The sequence below is a fragment of the Plecotus auritus genome, assembly GCF_963455305.1.
Source record: "Plecotus auritus genome assembly, chromosome: 6".
Lineage (NCBI taxonomy): Eukaryota > Metazoa > Chordata > Mammalia > Chiroptera > Vespertilionidae > Plecotus > Plecotus auritus.
The window spans coordinates 178806825-178824367 of NC_137773.1; the positions used below are offsets into that span (position 1 = coordinate 178806825).

At 63.7% G+C, this 17543-nt stretch overlaps 3 protein-coding genes across 3 annotated transcripts in view; 1 reads left to right on the forward strand and 2 right to left on the reverse strand.

Annotated features, from left to right (window-relative positions):
* Positions 1-6753, forward strand: part of SETD2 (SET domain containing 2, histone lysine methyltransferase) — a 76568-nt gene extending 69815 nt beyond the window's left edge. Inside the window, exons 18-21 of the mRNA XM_080676494.1 lie at positions 877-988; positions 3912-3992; positions 5275-5376; positions 5927-6753. Of these exons, the coding sequence (XP_080532620.1) occupies positions 877-988; positions 3912-3992; positions 5275-5376; positions 5927-6088 (457 nt within the window). The 3' untranslated portion in view covers positions 6089-6753. The remainder of the gene's footprint in view (positions 1-876; positions 989-3911; positions 3993-5274; positions 5377-5926) is intronic.
* A 2550-nt stretch (positions 6754-9303) lies between these two features.
* Positions 9304-11588, reverse strand: LOC308251895 (death domain-containing membrane protein NRADD-like; the record flags this gene model as incomplete). Its single annotated transcript, XM_080675553.1, is given in 6 exon segments — positions 9304-9468; positions 9471-9625; positions 9706-9848; positions 9959-10160; positions 11121-11270; positions 11564-11588. Coding segments are annotated over 6 exon segments (840 nt in total).
* A 1048-nt stretch (positions 11589-12636) lies between these two features.
* NBEAL2 (neurobeachin like 2) overlaps positions 12637-17543 on the reverse strand; it is a 31223-nt gene continuing 26316 nt past the window's right edge. The window contains exons 42-54 of the mRNA XM_080672421.1: positions 16557-16666; positions 16337-16454; positions 16140-16237; positions 15953-16069; positions 15324-15404; positions 15143-15240; positions 14842-15014; positions 14639-14733; positions 14313-14429; positions 14071-14229; positions 13847-13995; positions 13369-13504; positions 12637-13286 (exon numbers count right to left, since the gene is read on the reverse strand). Of these exons, the coding sequence (XP_080528547.1) occupies positions 13185-13286; positions 13369-13504; positions 13847-13995; positions 14071-14229; positions 14313-14429; positions 14639-14733; positions 14842-15014; positions 15143-15240; positions 15324-15404; positions 15953-16069; positions 16140-16237; positions 16337-16454; positions 16557-16666 (1553 nt within the window). The 3' untranslated portion in view covers positions 12637-13184. The remainder of the gene's footprint in view (positions 13287-13368; positions 13505-13846; positions 13996-14070; positions 14230-14312; positions 14430-14638; positions 14734-14841; positions 15015-15142; positions 15241-15323; positions 15405-15952; positions 16070-16139; positions 16238-16336; positions 16455-16556; positions 16667-17543) is intronic.

A 17543-nucleotide genomic window follows, 5' to 3' on the forward strand; every position in this document is an offset into this window, starting at 1 on the left:
TGATCGGAATTGAACCCGGGACCCTTTGGTCCACAGGCTGATGCTCTGACCACTGAGCCACACCGACTAGGGCTGAGCCCATTGGAAAAAGAAAGTTGTGTTGGTCAGAGGTAAGCCTGTTCTCACAATCTTCTGAAACGGATGACATCGCGTGCCTTAGCGTTGCTGACGGGGTTTGGTGTGGTGAGAGCAGAGGCTGTGGGGCAGGACTGGCCTGCCACAGACCTCACTCGCTTCTCCTGATTCCCCTTAAAGCATTCCCTGTGGGAACTCACTTCAGAACATGGGTTTCCTCACTTCCAGTTGTTGCCTCGCAGACCTAGCTTTAAAAAAACCTTTATCGACTCATTTTCAAAACAACTACAAACATACAAGCGTTGAACCCTTCTTCTTGCAGGCAGTTGAGGGTGTTTTTAGACGTGGGCACTGTCTGGGCTGTACGTCTTCTCCGTGCCGTCAGTCAGTCAGCCAAAAGGCACAGGGAGAGCTCCTGAAGCAGCACGGCAGGCGTCTCCTGTGCTCCGGGCCCCGGGCCGGGGGTGGGATGGTTCTGCACGGGGCCTGCGCCGTGCGCTTCTGAGGCTTCGCCGAGTCTAGGTTTCAGGACACAGCCGGCGGGAGACAGACGTGTTTGGTTGTGTTGCTCTCGGACACCCAGCGAGCGTTGCCACGCCGTGGCCACAGGAAAACGTGGCCCAGCAGCCTGTGTCGGGGATAGAATCGCTGTTGCTGGGAGGGTGTCCGACGACCGTCTCTGCCGCCTGGCGCTGTCCTGGTCTGTGTCCGCGCTGTGGCCTGCAGGGATGTGTGAGCAGGGATGCCGGGGCCAGAATTTTCTGTTCTGGCCGTGACACCAGGCCTCCTCTTACCTTCTAGGCAGACTCAGTGGGACCCGCCCACGTGGGAAAGCCCAGGAGACGAGGCCAGCCTTGAGCATGAAGCTGAGATGGACCTGGGAACCCCAACGTACGACGAAAACCCCATGAAGGTGCGTGTGGCTTACGCCTGTGTTTCCTGGTCCTTGGGAGTCCGTGCCTTGCCGTTTTGTAGGGCCAGCAGCCACATGTTCTCGGGTTCTATACCCTCATGTGTCCTGGAGAATTACACGTGTCATAAGTGCTGGGGGCGGGGTAGGCTCGGACGTGCCGACAACACAGATGTGGTCCGTAGAACAGCAGAGGCGAGCCCCTCATTGCTGTTCAGCTGCTCTCCTTCCATTCTCTGTGGAAACACAGCCTTTTAGGGCCGTATTTGGAGATGGTGGTGGTGGTGGTTGAGGGGATGCTACTGGCTGCTAGGGATTTTATAAAGGCCGGGGAAACCACTAAGACATAAAATGCACAGGAGAGTCCCCCCTTTTCCCTCCCACGTCGCTTCTTTAAAGTAAGAGCACTGCCCGCCTTCCCTCCCCCACCCGCGGGCTTCTAGAATCTGCACGAGACCCCTTGGAGCACCCTAGATGCTCCCTACCCCTGAGGTGCCTGTGATGTTCTGGGGGCCTGGTCCCCTCGGATGGCATTTCTGGAGCTGAAGGGTTTCTGACTGGCAGCGGGCCTTTGGGAAGGTCACGAACACTTAGTTTTAAGGCTCTGAAGTGCTGCCCCGGCCAGTGTGGCTCAGTGGTCGGGCGTTGTCCCGGGCACCGAATGGTCACTGGTTCAGTTCCCAGGGGGCACGTGCCCGGGGCTGCAGGCTCGATCCCCATGGGGGCGCGCAGGAGGCAGCTGATCCCTGTTCCCTCCCCCTCTCAAAAATCAACTAAGAACTTTCTTTTTCAGCTTATGAATTTAGAAATGATAACCCTTAAATGGGGCTGTTTTGGGGGTTGGGGGATATTCCCAAGGTGTTCGTGTTGGTGTCCATCGAACTGTCCTTGACGCTGACTGGCTCCTGGGTGCGTGGTGTCGGGCTTGAGTGAGCGTAGCCAGTTCCCGTGCCATTTGCAGACCACGGACCCGGAGGGTGTGAGTGTCAGTCCCCAGGAGCACTCGGTTCTGCCCGACGGTGTCCATGGCGTGGTCTCGGCGCCTTGCATCGAACGGTTCCTTTCTCGGTCCCAATAGCACAGGCTCCCGACAGTGCTCAGCGGACAGCGCTCCGTAGCCGTTCTTAAAGCCCCCGCCCCCCGCCAGAGATGAAGGTAGAAAGCTGTTGGACACGCGCTGAGGGCATTGAGCTTTCTGGATGGCAGCCCGTTCGGCAGGAGCAGCGTCCCTGCTGGCACCGGACCCGGGGAGCTGGCTCTCGCGTAGACCCGGAGCCTGGGGCGGCTCTTCCCGCTCAGGGCGCTCTGTTCTCCCTGCGCTCGCAGCTCCTTTCTGAGCCCCACGGGAGAACGCTGGAGGACGTGTTGACGTTCTTGGCTCTCGGGCAGTCTGTGACCCCTTGCTACCTGAGGTCTTCCTGGGAAGCACACCACTCTCTAGAACTGCAAAGGGAAACACAAAATCCCAAAGCAAAACGTTCGAAAATAGATTGCTTGTCGAGTCGTTTTATTTCCTGAAAACAGGTTGATCTGTGTATGCTTTCCCCCCTCCCCTCCCCACCCGCTCCCACAGCCACAGAAAGTACAAAAGTGGAAACATGTACATCTTCATAACGAATCCGAGAAGGCTGGTTTGTAGCCTAGAGCTAGGGAGTGCCCCCTTCCTCGGGGGCCATCCCCGGCACCTTCATGCTGCTGGTGGGCGTGGAGGGAGCACAGCTGGGTGGGTGGAGAAGGAAGACGCTCTGCTGTGAGTGGCAGCAAACACAGGGCGTGCCTGTCACACCAGCTGCAGCTACCACCCCCGTCGGAGGGACGGTGCTCAACGGGGGCACTTGTGACCTTCCACGCAAAAGGTGGCTGGTGGTGGGCAGAGCGTGGGGGACGGCCTTGCAGGGAGGCGCCCCGAATGCCAGTGCTGCTGGCGCTCACCTCTGAGCAGTGCTGGCCAGAGGGACGTGGCCGCTGCCCTCTGGTACTCACCGATCAGCAGTGCTGGCTGGAGGGACGTGGCCGCTCCCCTCTGGCGCTCACCGCTCAGCAGTGCTGGCCGGGGGGACGTGGCCGCTCCCCTCTGGCACTCACCTCTGAGCAGTGCTGGCCGGAGGGACGTGGCCGCTGCCCTCTGGCACTCACCGATCAGCAGTGCTGGCCGGGGGGACGTGGCCGCTGCCCTCTGGCGCTCACCGCTCAGCAGTGCCGGCCGGAGGGACGTGGCCGCTCCCCTCTGGCGCTCACCGCTCAGCAGTGCCGGCCGGAGGGACGTGGCCGCTGCCCTCTGGCGCTCACCGCTGAGCAGTGCTGGCTGGGGGGACATGGCCGCTCCCCTCTGGTGCTGCTGGAAGGGACTGTTCCCGGGGGTGTCGCCCTCTTACCAGCTTGGGACCCAGGCACCCTGTCTCATCATCTACTCCTCTGCTCACTCACTCGCACAGCCTGTCTTCTTCCCCGGAATCGTCGTGGCCTCGGGTCTTGGCATTTTTGAGCTGGAAACCCCAGCCTCCCAGGAGCCTCTCCTGCAGCCTGGCCAGCGCTGCCTCGGGAGGAAAGAGGCGTGTGGGAGGAGGGGGAGGGGGAGGACTGGGAAGAGGACGTGTGTGGGAACCTCCAGATGTGGTGAACGGTTCCAGAGTGTGTTTTCCTCTGTCCTGGGATCCTGGCGCTCCGTGAGCTTCGGCTTGGACGGTGCTGGGTGCTGAGCGTGGGGCCGTGAAGCTCAGGCAGGCAGCTGAGCGGTGCAGTCACAGCAGAGAGCTCGGCTCTGGAACAACCAGAGGCTCCGCTCCGTCAGACTGCAGCGCTGAGCGAGGGTGGAGAGGGCGGGGCCACAGCGCCGAGAGGCCAGGGGGAGGAAGGAGGTTCTGGAGCAGCAGGGCATCACGGTCCGACCTCTCGCCCCAGCATGGTGCTTTCTCTTCATTTCTAGGCGTCAAAAAAGCCCAAGACAGCAGAGGCAGACACCTCCAGTGAGCTGGCCAAGAAAAGCAAGGAAGTGTTCCGAAAGGAGGTAGGTTTGGGGGGGTGCCCAGCTCGCCCCCGCGCCTCGGCCATCCATTCCGTGCCCACTGTCTGATCCCGTCCACGCAGCCCTCGAGGCGGGCACGGAGGGAGCCGTCAGGCCTCGCGGGCAGGAGGTGGGGCCCTCGGCTCCGAGAGGCAAGTGCTACACAGACAAATTCCAGCCGGGCAGTCGGTCTCTGCCGGCACCTCACGGGGCTGCCGGATCCTCCGGGGCCGGAGAAGGCAGCTCCGCTCGCTCCTGGGGTTCCCACCCCCAGGACACCGGCTTGTCTGCCCAGGGATCTGGGTTCTGACGCGTCCTGGTTTCCGGAAGGGACCCTGGTGTGCTGGCGGCTGAGTGCAGAGGGCGCTGGGGGTCGGTGTCGGGAGGGGCAGGTGGACGGGGAGCGTGTCCCTCAGGCTGTGGACGCACCAAGAAAGCAGGCAGTGTTTCTCCAGGGAGCTGTGTGTGGCCACGCTGTGCCCGGCGGAGGGTATTGGGAGATGCGGCTCCGCACAGGCCTGTGTGTGGCTCACGGGGAGCCGTGAGGGCGCTCAGCTGGGACAGTGCAGTCCCCGATGTGTCTGAGGAAATGGATGGAGGCTCAGAGGCCACACACACAGAGACCCCTGCAGTGTCTCACGGTCCCTGTGAAGTTCGTGGCATTTCAGCTCGGCCGGCTGTTCTCCGGCTCCGGAGGCTCCTGGGTTTCGAGGACGGTGGCCCTGGGCAGGTGCTCCCGAGGAGTGGCTCTCGCTGCCTCCACTCCTTTTGTCCCTGGGTCTTCGCGCCATGAGTGCCTGAGAGGTTCTGTGCCCGGGTCTCCTGAGAGCCACCGGCGTTGTGTATCGGAGCGGGTCCTGCCCAGGTCTCGCCCCACCAGCTGTCGTGCTGCGCTGCCCCCTGCTTCCCGCAGAGAAGTGTGGCCCCGAGTCTGAGTGCCCCCAGCGAGGAGGTGCCTGCGCCCCTGGGTCGCTGAGCCCCTGGCAGCACTGGGCGCGCTCTGCACTGCCTCCGGAGCCAGAGGACTCGGCCGCCGCCTCCACGCTGAGGACGTGCCCTGTGCTCGCTGAGCCCGGGCCTGCGTTCTCCAGTCCCGGCTGCCGGCCCCCGTCTAGGCTTGCTCAGTCCACCCGGGAGCTCCCCCTCAGGGCTGACCAGGGTCCTCTGTCTCTACCCCCCGGCATGCTCGCCTCTGTCCGAACCAGCCACGCCGAGTTGGGAAGGGCTCCTCTGTGACCTCCTGCCTTCGGGAGTATTGAGCAGTGTGTTCTCTCGCTGCCTGCAGATGTCCCAGTTCATCGTCCAGTGCCTGAACCCTTACCGGAAGCCGGACTGCAAAGTGGGAAGAATTACCACCACGGAGGACTTCAAGCACCTCGCTCGAAAGGTACGCTCCCCCGCGGTGGGCTGGCAATGTTGTGGGCAAACTCTAGACCAGCCATGGGAAAACTACGGCCCGCGGGCCGGATCCGGCTGTTCTATCCAGTTCTCTTGCTCTCCCCTCCGCTCCTTTACTTTGAATTTATATTAGTTCACACAAACACTCCATCCATGCTTTTGTTCCGGCCCTCTGGTCCAGTTTAAGAACCTCGAGTCAAAAAGTTTGCCCACCCCTGCTAGACCTTCTAAAAGGCCTCTCCCCATAGCAAGTGGGCTTTCCTGGCCTGATTCCCAGGCTGGGGACCCAGGGGTGGAGGGAAGGTTTGAGAAGGAAGGGCCCTACCTGAGTGTAGTGCCTCTAAGAAACTTCCAGAGCTGAGCTGCCCCTCCTGTGGCCCCAGCACCAGCCCCCCCCCCCCCCCCCCGCCTTCTCCTTGTTCAACTCCCAGTGTTGGTTGGAAGGGCCCTGAGGCCGCAGGCTGGCCTTCCCGGAAGCTCAGGTCCTCAGGTCGCGTCCACTCTGACGCGTGGCCCTGTTCTCTCCCGGGTCCTGACAGCTGACTCACGGCGTCATGAACAAGGAGCTGAAGTACTGCAAGAACCCGGAGGACCTGGAGTGCAACGAGAACGTGAAGCACAAGACCAAGGAGTACATCAAGAAGTATATGCAGAAGTTTGGGGCGGTTTACAAACCCAAAGAGGACACGGAGCTAGAATGACTGCGGGCCGGGCGGGAGGATGGGAGCAGGTAGGACAGACTCGGGAGGAGAAACCTGCGGCCCTCCCTGCCCGCCGCCGTCCCAGCCGTGCTACTGATGCCCCCTCACCGGGACCCACCTGCAGAGCCCCCTGGGAGCCCCCAAATGAGCTCCGTCTCCAGCAGGCGGTCCCTGGTCGTGAGCTGTTGGGGGGAGGTTAGAGGCCATCAGAGGCCAGGGCCCAGGGAGACGCTTCCCTCCGACCCTGGCGAGGCCTGACCCCTCACACCTGGGTCTCCTCCTTGGCGGTGCTGTCGGCGCACAGATCATGCGCATCCCCACCCACAACCTCTACCCGACGACCTGTATTATATTTTAATGTATATGTGAATATATTGAAAATAATCTGTTCGTTTTTCCTGGTTTTTGTTTGTGTTTTGTTTTGCTTTTAGCCTTTACATGCTAGGATCACAGGAATGCTTGTGAGGACGGTGAAGTTCTCCTGCAGGTTTAATTGTTATCATGTAAATACTCCAAAGCAGGCTGCCTGTCGTTTCGGCCAGCCGTGTGCTGTGTTGATAAGATTGATTTACTGCTTAAAATCACTTTACTTTACCCAATTTTTACTGAACTTTTTATGTAAAAAATAAAGTTAATTAAAGAACTCGGCACGTGTGTTCCCTCAGAGCTGGTGCAGCATGTTTGTGTCTGATGTCGCTGGAGAGAACGGCGAGGAGAGGAGTCCGCAGGTCGCCTGGGGTTGGAGTTTGCCGCAGGCCTGTCCTCGCAGTCCCAGGGGCTGAGGCAGCGCTTGCCAGGCCACTGACTGACGCTGGGCCCTGTGGCTGTGCTGGGGGCGGAGTCACTCAGCAAAGGCGTGGCCGAGGCCTCCCGGGAGGGCTTCCCGGGCGAGTAGGCCTGTCAGGAGGAAGGCCCGTCCTCGTCCCCTTCGTCCTTCCTGGCTGGGGAGAGGCGGTGACTGACTTCCCTCCAGAGACAAGTCCCCCAGGCCCCTGGATGCTCAGGTGCCCTGACCTCCCAGCATGCCACCGGGCACTGGGCCTGGACACTAGACGTAGGATAGGTGGGGACCCCGATGGTGGGGCACAGTGCACAGGTGTGACGAGCGGGCATCTGGAGGCCACCCCCCACATACCCGTCTGGGCAACGAGGAGAGCCAGAGGCTTCAGGCCACCTGGTCCATCTCTCTCTTCCACAGCAGCAGTGCCCCTGGGGAAGGGCTGGGGCCACCAAATCTGGGGTGGGGTGGGCGCAGCCTCACTGCCTGGGGGTGCACCTGGGCTCCTAGAGCTCAGGCTGTGCTCACGACCTCGCAGCCCTGAGGTGCAGGAATCAGCTCTGTTCCGATGAGGAAACTAAGGTGAGAGGGGCAGTTACTCTCTGTCCTCCTACTAAAGGAAGTGTTAACACGGGAAGAAAAACCTCTATCCGGCATAATCATTGGCACTGGACATGCCCGCTCCAGTGCATCAGGGAGTGTCTCTTCGGGGTGGGCTGGCCTGCAGGGTGCGGCCAGCTGCACCGTTGCTGACACCCAGGTCAAACTCATGGTTTTAACCCCAGGCTCCAGGGCTCAGGTTTCCCGAGGAGCCGGGGCAGGGCACGGGACACCTTCAGGCTCCAGTCCCCAGTGGTGGTGAAGGCGGCCGGCTCACTGAGAGCCGTTCTGCCCCTCAAGGCAGGATTCACTGACACCAAGCCAATCAGCGGTCAGCTGTGGCCACTCCCTGCTGAAGTGGGTGATCTAGGGCTGGTCTGATTCTAGCTGGGGGAATGCTGGCTCTTTCCTGCTTGCTCTCCAGGGTCATCTCAGGATGAAGGTGGCTCAGCCCCCCCCCCCCCCCCCCAACACACACACACACGCACACACTCCTTTTTAAAATATATTTGTGTTGATTTCAGAGAGGAAGGGAGAGGGAGAGAGAAACATCAATGAGAGAATTACTGATGGGCTGCCTCCTGCACGCCCTACACTGGGGATCGAGCCTGCAACCTGGGCCTGTGCCCTGACCAAATTGAACCGTGACCTGGTTCGTAGGTCGCCACTCCGCCCCCGAGCCAGGCCAGCTGGCCAGTGCCTTTGCCCGGTGAGCTGTTTCTCAGGAACAGCAGCAGCAGCAGCCGGTGAGCTCGGTCCTCCGTCCGTCACATCTCAGCAGGGGACGGGGCCCACCCTGGGCCCCTGGACCATGACTGGGCCCCACGTCCCCGGAGTAAGTCTCGGGGAGGCTGCCAGGACGGTAGCCATAGTCCTTCCTCGGCAGGCCTGTCTTTTGCCACAGCCCTCGCCAAGGCGGTTGCCACGCTGCTGCCTGCCGCTCCCTTCGGGGGAGCACTGCGTGGGCTGCAGATGGTTGGGGTGCGGCTGTCCTGTCCTCACCTGCCCCTCAGGTCGGGGGTGACCTGCCGGCCCTCGGCTTGTGCAGGCATCACATACGCGGCAAGAGAAGCATGCTGGGCCCTCCCTCAGCTGAGGCTGGAGTGTGGGCCTTGTAAGGGTGGCCCTTTGTCCCTTTTCCTCGAGAGGTAGGTGCCCAGAGGCCCTTGGGGACCAGCCTCCCCTCCATGCCGGTCACAGCAAGAGTCAGGAGCACCGTCTCAGCCTGCCGGGCTCCGGGGAGGGCAACCTGCTGAACGTGCCATCTGGTCCCTGTTCGCCAGCGAAGGAGCTGAAGTTGAGAAAGTAACAGCCCTAGCACGACCCCGCCAGTGCACGGCAGGAGCCGGAGGTAAACTCCACGCTGAGCCCCACAGCTCCCGCGTCCTGCTCGGGAACACGGCCTGCAGCCCAGCTTCCTCCCAGAACTCCGGACCCCGTCCTTCCTCAGGGCCTCAGCCTCCTAGCCACCCACTGTCTCACAGGCCCACGGAGCCCGAGATGCTCAATCGGGTGGGGTTACTCCCGCACGGTAACCCGGAGCTGCCTTTACGATGGATACGAAAGTAGGAAAACAGTTCAGGTCATGGAAGGGGAGGGGATAGGGAGCAGGAGGGCAGGCCCACTCCTTCCTGCCCACTCCCCCATATCCTGGTCTCTGTCTCAGAGGAACGTGGGGCCAGGGGAGGGGAGTGTTGGCTGCGCCTTCTGAGTCCCTCCAGAACGGAGCAGGCTGGGCCCACCCGTGCCAGGAAGCCCATGGAGGGGAAAGCATGGGAGAGAGCGTGGTAGGGAGCACAGGGCTGCACCCCGAGAGGCCAGGCTATGGGGGCCTGGCTCACACCACAGAGCAGCCCTCGGGCGGGAGGCCCAGCACCCGGACCACGTCTTCACGGCCTGTGGCGGCCAGGGCGTCCTCCAGCACGCTGAGGGTAGCGCCGCCGCCTCCCTGGACAGCCCAGTCCCTCAGCAGGGCCCAGGCAGGCACCTGGCCCCGGGCCATGGGGTCTCCACAGCCTCCGTCTGGTAGCCCAGGCCGCCTGCCAGGCCCTGCCAGCCCTGGTCGGGGCCGCCTGACACTCCCAGGAGCCGCTCCACCTCCTCCTGCTGCTGCCGAGGGAGATGGAGGTAGAGCCGGCGGCCGAGCTCTGGCTGTGGCCCTGGGGTGGGAGACACGAGGGTCAGATGGGCTGGGCGGTGGGCAGAGCGAGGGCCCTGCTCCCCGGGGAAAGGAACTCACCCTGGCTGGGGGCACAGGGCGCCAGGCCGCTAGGAGCGTCCAGGAAGACACGGCTCTCCCCGTGCCTCGGGTCCCCGTCGAGGGCGCCCAGCTCTGCAGCCCGAGCTTTGGCCAGCTGCCGTCTTTGTTGATGGGAGCGCCAGCTGCGGGAAGCAGGACCCCTGCCAACCTGCTCCGACCTTCACTGAGGCGGGGAGCTGGCTGGGAGTCCAGACAGGAAGGGGTCCCACGGGGCGGTACCCAGGCCACCTACCACGTGAAGGCCACGTAGGCAAGCAGACCGAGGACCACGGTGGCCAGGAGGGCACAGTAGACAGGGATGCTGCTGCCTGCGGCCCCTGGAGGCTCGGGGTGAGGGGGTAATGGAGAGGAGGTATTGCAGGCCAGGCCGCCCCCTTCGCCTGCCCACACTCCCTCCCTGTCCCTGTCCCTGTCCTGCTGCTTCCAGGTCTTATCTGTGGAAGAAAGGAAGGACAGGGTCAGGGGCAAGGAATCCAGGCTAGGGTCCCAGGGCAGCCTCACCTAGACTTTGCTCCAAAAGATTTGAAACAATAGTCCCTACTCTGTAGTCAAAAGCTCATACATGCCTGGACAGTGTGGCTCAGTGGATGAGTGTCAACCTATGAATCAGGAGGTCATGGTTCGATTCCCAGTCAGCGCACATGCCCGGGTTGTGGGCTTGATCCCCGGTAGGGGCTGTGCAGGAGGCAGCCGATCCATGATTCTCTCTCATCACTGATGTTTCTATCTCTTTTTCTCTCTTCCTCTCTGAAATCAGTAAAAATACATTTTTAAAAAAAAATGCAATTTAAGAACCTAGGCTAGAATGGTCGGGTAAAACTGAAATTATAAAAGCTCACAGCACAGCATCCAGAGCGGACTGGCCGTTTCCCATGCTCATCTCCTAGAGCCTCCCCTTTGCTCACCACCCTTCCCAGAGCTGCCCTTCCTTCTCCCCGCCTGGAACCTTCCAGGCGCCTGCACTTGCTGTTCCGCCCTCCCCGCCTGTCAGTCTGGATGGGTTCTCCTGTGTGGGAAGCTTCCATGATCGCTCCTGGTTTTCACCTTTTCTGCCTCTGGTTGCCCCTCTTCTGTCTACTGTGGACTGAACTTCGTGTCCTGTCTTCCCAACCGAGTCTGGACGGTGAGAGCACCTTGACTCATGGTGGTCTCCCTGGGGGCCTCCGTGCACAGGAGACCTTGCGCACTTTTTGCAAAATGAAGCTGAACTGGAAGGCAAGCAAATGCTGCTGCTTCCTTCCCTCTGCCTGGAGGCCAGCTGCTCCCACAGCCCGTGCAGGCAGGGCACCGCGGACAAGCACTCCAGAGCCCATGACGGAACTTGTGTGTGACTGACCTACCTGGGCCACCTTCCATCCTGCCCAGCGCCCAAATGTGGGTCAGGAGGTGCTTACCCCCGTGGACCATGCCGTCCCGGTGGCTGGAGTTGTGCGGCATCGCTCTGCCAGCGGGTGCTCCCAGGGGCTGTGTCTCTTCGTGGAGAAGGGGTTGGAGTGTTAGGGGCAGTGCCCAGGCACGGAGCTGGGGGCCTAAGGCCCCAGGAGCTATGTGTAGGGACGTGGGGGGAAAGCGATACCACAGGCCTGATGTCGGGGGTCCCTCTCCTGGCTCACTCCATCCTGATTCACTCCAGGGCTGGCGGACCCCCACACTCCCACGCATCCATGGGGACCAGGTTTCTCCCGTGTCCGATGGAGTGGAGGTGAGAGCACTGGCCCCAGCTGGCCAAGAGGAGGCAGGATGCGGCTCAGGAGGGAGGCGGGCAGGTGGGCAAACCAGAGTCCAGGGATGGCATGGAAGGAGCAGGGAGATGCCCACCCCGTCCCGGCCCCATTACCGGCTGGAGGGAGGCTCCGAGACATCTCAGCAGGAGGCCAGGAACCCAGCACCCTGGGCCTCCCTCAGGGACTGTTCCCACTCCTGCCTCCAGTGTGCACAGCCCTCCCCTCCTGCTGAGGATGGACACCAGGGTGCTGAGGGTCCAGCAAGGTCACAGGGCACGTGGACCAGAGGCCAGAAACCTGAAGGACAGGACCACTCAATCCCAGGACCCATCTGGACCAACTGGGCTGATCCTGCTGGGACCCACCTCCTGAGGCCTGGGGAGCAGAGGCCCAGTGTGCGCTGAGGAAGCATCTTGTCTGGAAAAGGGATGAAGAGCCTGGGGAAGCCCCCCACCCCCCAGGCCACACGGGCCCGTCTACCCCAGGGACTCCACACTCACTTCCTTCCGGGCAGGAGGCCGTGCGCCCATGCTCAAGGCCAAGTGCACGGTTGGCAAGTGGGTCTGGGACAGAGGCAGCCGGCCCCAGGCCCTGCCACGTGTCCGGGTGTGTGTGTGTGTCACTCACCACATGAGGGCCTTTCTGGGGTCCTGGCTGATCCCAGTTGGTGGGTGAGCCTGGGACTGGGTCTTATGTCTGCCTGACCCACCTCCAGCTGCGGCATTGAAGCCTCTACCGCCCCACGCCACGCACCCGTCCGGAGGCGCGCAAAACACGCCCACACAGCGCAACACCCCGCGCGCCCGCACACGCCTGGCTTCCCGCACGCTTTCCGACACGGGCGGGCGGGCACCACCGCAGGACCGCGGGTCTCCAGGTGGGTGCAGAGGCAGCTCTCGGGCCCCGCTCCTGACCTGTGGCGGCCAACCCTCCGCGGGCCCCGGAGCCGCTCACCCTGGCGGGGCCGGGGCCTCTGAGCTTCCCAAGGGCCGGCCGAGGAGACCGACCGTGTGGAATCCCGGGGAGGCCGGGTACGGGGAGGGCAGGGCTGGGGCGGGGCGAAGGGCCTCGCAACGCCCCCAAGAGGATCGCGCAGAAGCGCCCACCCTTCGCTGGGCCGGGAAGGCGGGAGCGCACGGATGCCTGGAGGGCGGCCACGTGGAGGACTGAGAGTGCGAACGCGAGCCGGGAGGACGGCCGGCAGGGGCCCGAGGGGCAGGTTGGGGCGGCTGGGGAAACTGAGGCCGCGGGGAGGGACGAGCTGCCCGGGAGGGCTCACGACCAGGGGTCCCGAGTCCTAAAGGTGACCCGGGCGGGCTGAGCCGCGCGCGCGCGCAAACTCAGGAGGCGGAGCAGCTACAAAACTAGGCCACGTTTATTGCCGAGAACGAACGGGAGCGGGGCCGCCTTGCGGTTAAGGCCACGGCCGGTCCCTGTGCTGCCGGAACGGGGCTCGGGAGGCTGGGTCCCCCGCCCCAGACTCTGCAGAAAGTGCTGTGCGGTCCCTGAGGCCAGTGCCGGGATTCCGGATGCCCCTCTGCCGGCGAGGGGCGGGACTTCCGGGAGTGACTCCGCCCGCCAATCCCTGAGCTGGGTGGGGGTGAGGTACCGCCCACCCCGAGTGCCCGCTGACAGCTCCGCTGGCTCCTGGGCGGGGCCTCCGGGTGGGGCGGGGCCCGCGCTGGGGGCGGGGCCTCCGGGTGGGCGGGGCCCGCGCTGGGACGGGACAGGTGGTCAGCGCGCCTCCTCGGGTTTGTACTCTGTCTCCCCAGAGGACACCTGCGAGATGCGCCGCGAGGACCGCCAGAGTTTCCGAGCGAACTGGCTGCTGCGCACCTGGTGGGAGGAGCGGGTGGGGTCAGCCAAGACCATCCCTCCCCGCCCCATGCGAGCCCCTCTGCCCCGCCCTTGTCCTCACCTTAGAGGGCTGCCCCGCGCCCACCACGATGAGCTTGCCATCCTCCAGACCCACAAGTACGTGGCTGCGCTCCTTGGTCACAGCCATGCTGCGGATGGGCACCTTCATGGGCAGGGGAGGCGCAGCCGGAAGCAGTCTGGAGGGAGGGAAGGAGGGGGATGCACGAACTCGAAACGGCAAGGCAGCTTGGCACCCAGCCGACTCTTCATTCTCCTAAATGCCCTGTTTGCCCTCATTTGCAGGATGGCTCAATGGAAACCCTGATTCATGCATGAAGAGATCTCCCACGGATGTGCGGCCGAGAGAGGCCAAGGGCGAGGTCTCCCTAGTGGGGGGCAGGGAGTCAGGGACAGGACTTGCAGGACGTGCCCATGAGCGTGCAGAGAGAGAGGGGGTGGGTCCACAGGGGCATCTCCTGGTTCCTCTGCCAATGGCCACCACCCTGAGGGACCATGAACCCATAGACAGTGGGGCTCACTTGTTCAGGTGGAGGATGTGCAGGGCACACTGGGCTGTGCCCAGCAGAACGAAGTCTTCCGTCACCGCCAGGGCGGTGGGCTGCTCCGCCAGGGGCAGGGAAGCCCGCAGCCTCCCATTCACTGAGTACAGGTGCAAGGAGTAGGTGACCTGGGAGAAGCAGGAGGTGTCAGCAAGCACAGAATCCCAACCGCCCCGTCTTGACTGGGTGCCCCCTCCCCATACCTGAGCCCCCAGACGTTCCCGCGCCGAGCTCTGTACCACGATCTGGCCCTCGGACCCCAGCGCCAGGTGGGACACGGGTCCGGGCAATGTGGCCCCCGGGGGCCGTAGTGCCGCCACAAACTGGCCACGGCGTACAGTATGGATGATCACAGCTCCATCCTGTAAAAAGGCAGCTTAGGGTGCTAGGCAAGGGGCTCTGGGTTCGACCCCCCCTCCCCCGCCAGGCACAGGCATACACAGACCTCCGATCCAGACACAGCCATGTCAAGTTCCGTGCTGATGGCCACACAGCTCACGGCAGCTTCGTGCCCGTAAAGGACCTGTATAGGCTTTGATGCCAGTCCCACCGAGAGACCACCCTGTAGGAACCCAGGGCTGTCTCAGGCCTGGGGGGCACCTGAACGAGGAGGCTAAGGCTCAGGAGCGTGAGGGGACTGAGTAGAGCCAGAGAGCTAGAGGGTCGTGGAGGGAAGGGGACGAGAGAGGAGCAGGACTAGAAGCCTGCTGAGGGGTAGGCGGGCGGCAGGTCTGACTATGGGGGCCCCGCCAAGCTGCCCGCCCGGCACACCTGATGCAGGAGCTGCCACACCATGCAGGTGGTGTCCCGGGAGCCCGAGATGAGGTAGATGCCACAGGTGTCCAGTGCAAGGCAGGTCACTATGTCTGCATGGGGAAGGGAAGGTCCAAGCAGAACAGAGGGGTCACGCCTCCCCTGGCCAGCCTCTAGCACACTGCCCGCCCCGCCCCGCCCCAGCTTCAAGGCGCTCATACCAAGGTGGCGGTTGATCTGGCTCAACAGCTTGCCCCTCGGGAGCGCGGTCACGCAAAGGCTGCCGTCCCAGTGGCCACCACTGAACAGCAGCTTTCCGTCAGGGGCTACTGCCAGGGCTCGCCCACTCACGCCGCCGCCCGGTACCCAGGGGCCACTCAGCAGCCGCTGACCCCTGACCCAAGGAAGGGAAGGACAGGTGAGGCCGGGGTACCGAGGCCCTCGGGGTCCTTGGCCAGACCCAGCGGCTGGCCAGTGTTCTGCTTCGGGGACCCCCCCCCCCCCCCCGCGAAGCCCTCTCACTTGGTGGAGTCCTTGATGAACCTGAAGTAGTTGCTTATGTTGCGGTCATAGGGCAACCAGCTGTGGGTGCCCAGCAGCCCGTTGGCACTCACGGTCACCTGCGAGCAAGGGGGGCAGAGGCAGGTTTGGGGTGCAGTCGGGGGGGGGCCGGGGCCGGTGGCATCCTGCCCAGCGCACTTACCAGCAGATCTGGGGTCATGGAGGAGTGGAGCTGCCGGTGGGGAACCACGGCCAGCACCAGGGGCACGCCGTCGCTGATGAGCTGTGGGTCGAGGGCAGGTGGGCTGTGTCCGAGGCCAGCCAGCAACCCCCTATACCACCTGCTCCCTGGGCACCGCTGCCTCATTTACCCTCCGCCCCCCAGAGGCCCCAGGCTGGGGGGGGTCACAGAGGCCCAGGTTCCACTGGGAAACACGTGTGAGACCAGGGGGCGCCTCAGAAAGTGAGTGAGAAGCTGGGACGGACAGGGCCTCAAGCTTGGTCCACCCACCCCGTCACTCCCTGTCCCCCCAGCCTGCGGGCAGGAGAGGGCAGCCTAAGAAATGGCCCCCCAGGCCCGGGGCGTTCTGAGACACAGACATGAAGGGAGGGAGTGTCCATGCAGATGCCCCCCCTTCCGGTCTCCCTGAGGCCCCCAGAGGTGCTGTGTCGGGGCCTTTTCCTGCCCAGCTGCACGCCCACGGTCCCCCAGGTGTCTTAGAATCAGGGGCCCTGATGTAGGTCTGCCATCTGCCCCACATGGCTGGTAAGGACAGCAGCAGGTAAGACTCATTCCCGAGAGCAGGAAGCCGAGGCCCCGCCTCCTCTCACCTCCGCAAAGAAGGCCCTGAGCTGGTCCAGGTGCTGGAAGATGCTGGGCGAGTTCGTGTCCAGACGTGCCAGGCGCTGGGCTGCTTCCTCCGCGGAGAGCCGGGCTGGATGCGGCTCCTGTGGGCGAGTGGCCAGTTAGCTCCGTGGCCTGGACAGCCCTGCCCGCGGGCCTCCACGCCGGCCTCACCTTGAGCAGCTGACAGGGAGTCTGCCCGAAGTTGCTGATGATGCCCTCCAGAGCCTTCCGTTCCCGCTCGTCTGTCACCTGGTCCAGGTCCACGGCCCCTGGCGGGCAGACCAAGCAGTCAGGACTCCTCTGTGCTCTCTGCCTCTACGCTTCCTCCTCCGTGCCCAGCCTCCACATGAGCCCAGGGCACTGCCCACCCTCATAGGTGCAGTAGTAGAAGATGTTGAGGGCCTCCTCCGCGGCGGGGCCCCGCTGCTTGTAGCCAAAGATGAGGTCGATCCATTCGTGCAAGTGGGCGGACACGTATTCCGACTCCTGGGGATGGACGGGGAGGGGCGGTCAGGCCAGGGACAGACAGCTAGCCCCGAACCCTGACCTTCAACCCCGGCTGCCCGGCTGCCCGGCTCATGTCCTCACCAGGGCCTGGCGGTGCTGCTGGATGAAGTCCTCCGGGGAGTTGGCCCACGGGGGCAGCACCACGTCCCCTACCTTCTCGTTGGTCAGCTGGAGGCAGCCCAGGTCAAAGCCTGGGACAGAGGACTGGTCAGCTGTCTTCACCCACTCCCCGGCCCGGGTCTCCTTCCCCTCCACACTGCTCCCCCTCCCCCATCTCCTTCCCCTCCACACCTGTTCCCCCTCCCCCATCTCCTTCCCCTCCACACCTGCTCCCCCTCCCCCATCTCCTTCCCCACCATACCTGCTCCCCTCCCCCATCTCCTTCCCCACCACACCTGCTCCCCTCCCCCATCTCCATCCCCTCCACACCTGCTCCTGCTCCCCCATCTCCTTCCCCTCCACACCTGCCCCCCATCCCCATCTCCTTCCCCACCACACCTGCTCCCCCTCCCCCATCTCCATCCCCTCCACACCTGCCCCCCACCCCCCATCTCCTTCCCCACCACACCTGTTCCCCCTCCCCCATCTCCTTCCCCACCACACCTGCTCCCCCTCCCCCATCTCCATCCCCTCCACACCTGCTCCCCCTCCCCCATCTCCATCCCCTCCACACCTGCCCCCCATCCCCATCTCCTTCCCCACCACACCTGCTCCCCCTCCCCCATCTCCATCCCCTCCACACCTGCCCCCCATCCCCCATCTCCTTCCCCACCACACCTGCTCCCCCTCCCCATCTCCTTCCCCTCCACACCTGCTCCCCCTCCCCCATCTCCTTCCCCTCCACACCTGCTCCCCCTCCCCATCTCCTTCCCCTCCACACCTGCTCCCCCTCCCCATCTCCTTCCCCTCCACACCTGCTCCCCCTCCCCCATCTCCTTCCCCACCACATCTGCCCCCCTCCCCCATCTCCTTCCCCTCCACACCTGCTCCCCCTCCCCCATCTCCTTCCCCACCACACCTGCCCGCCCCCATCCCCATCTCCTTCCCCTCCACACCTGCTCCCCTTCC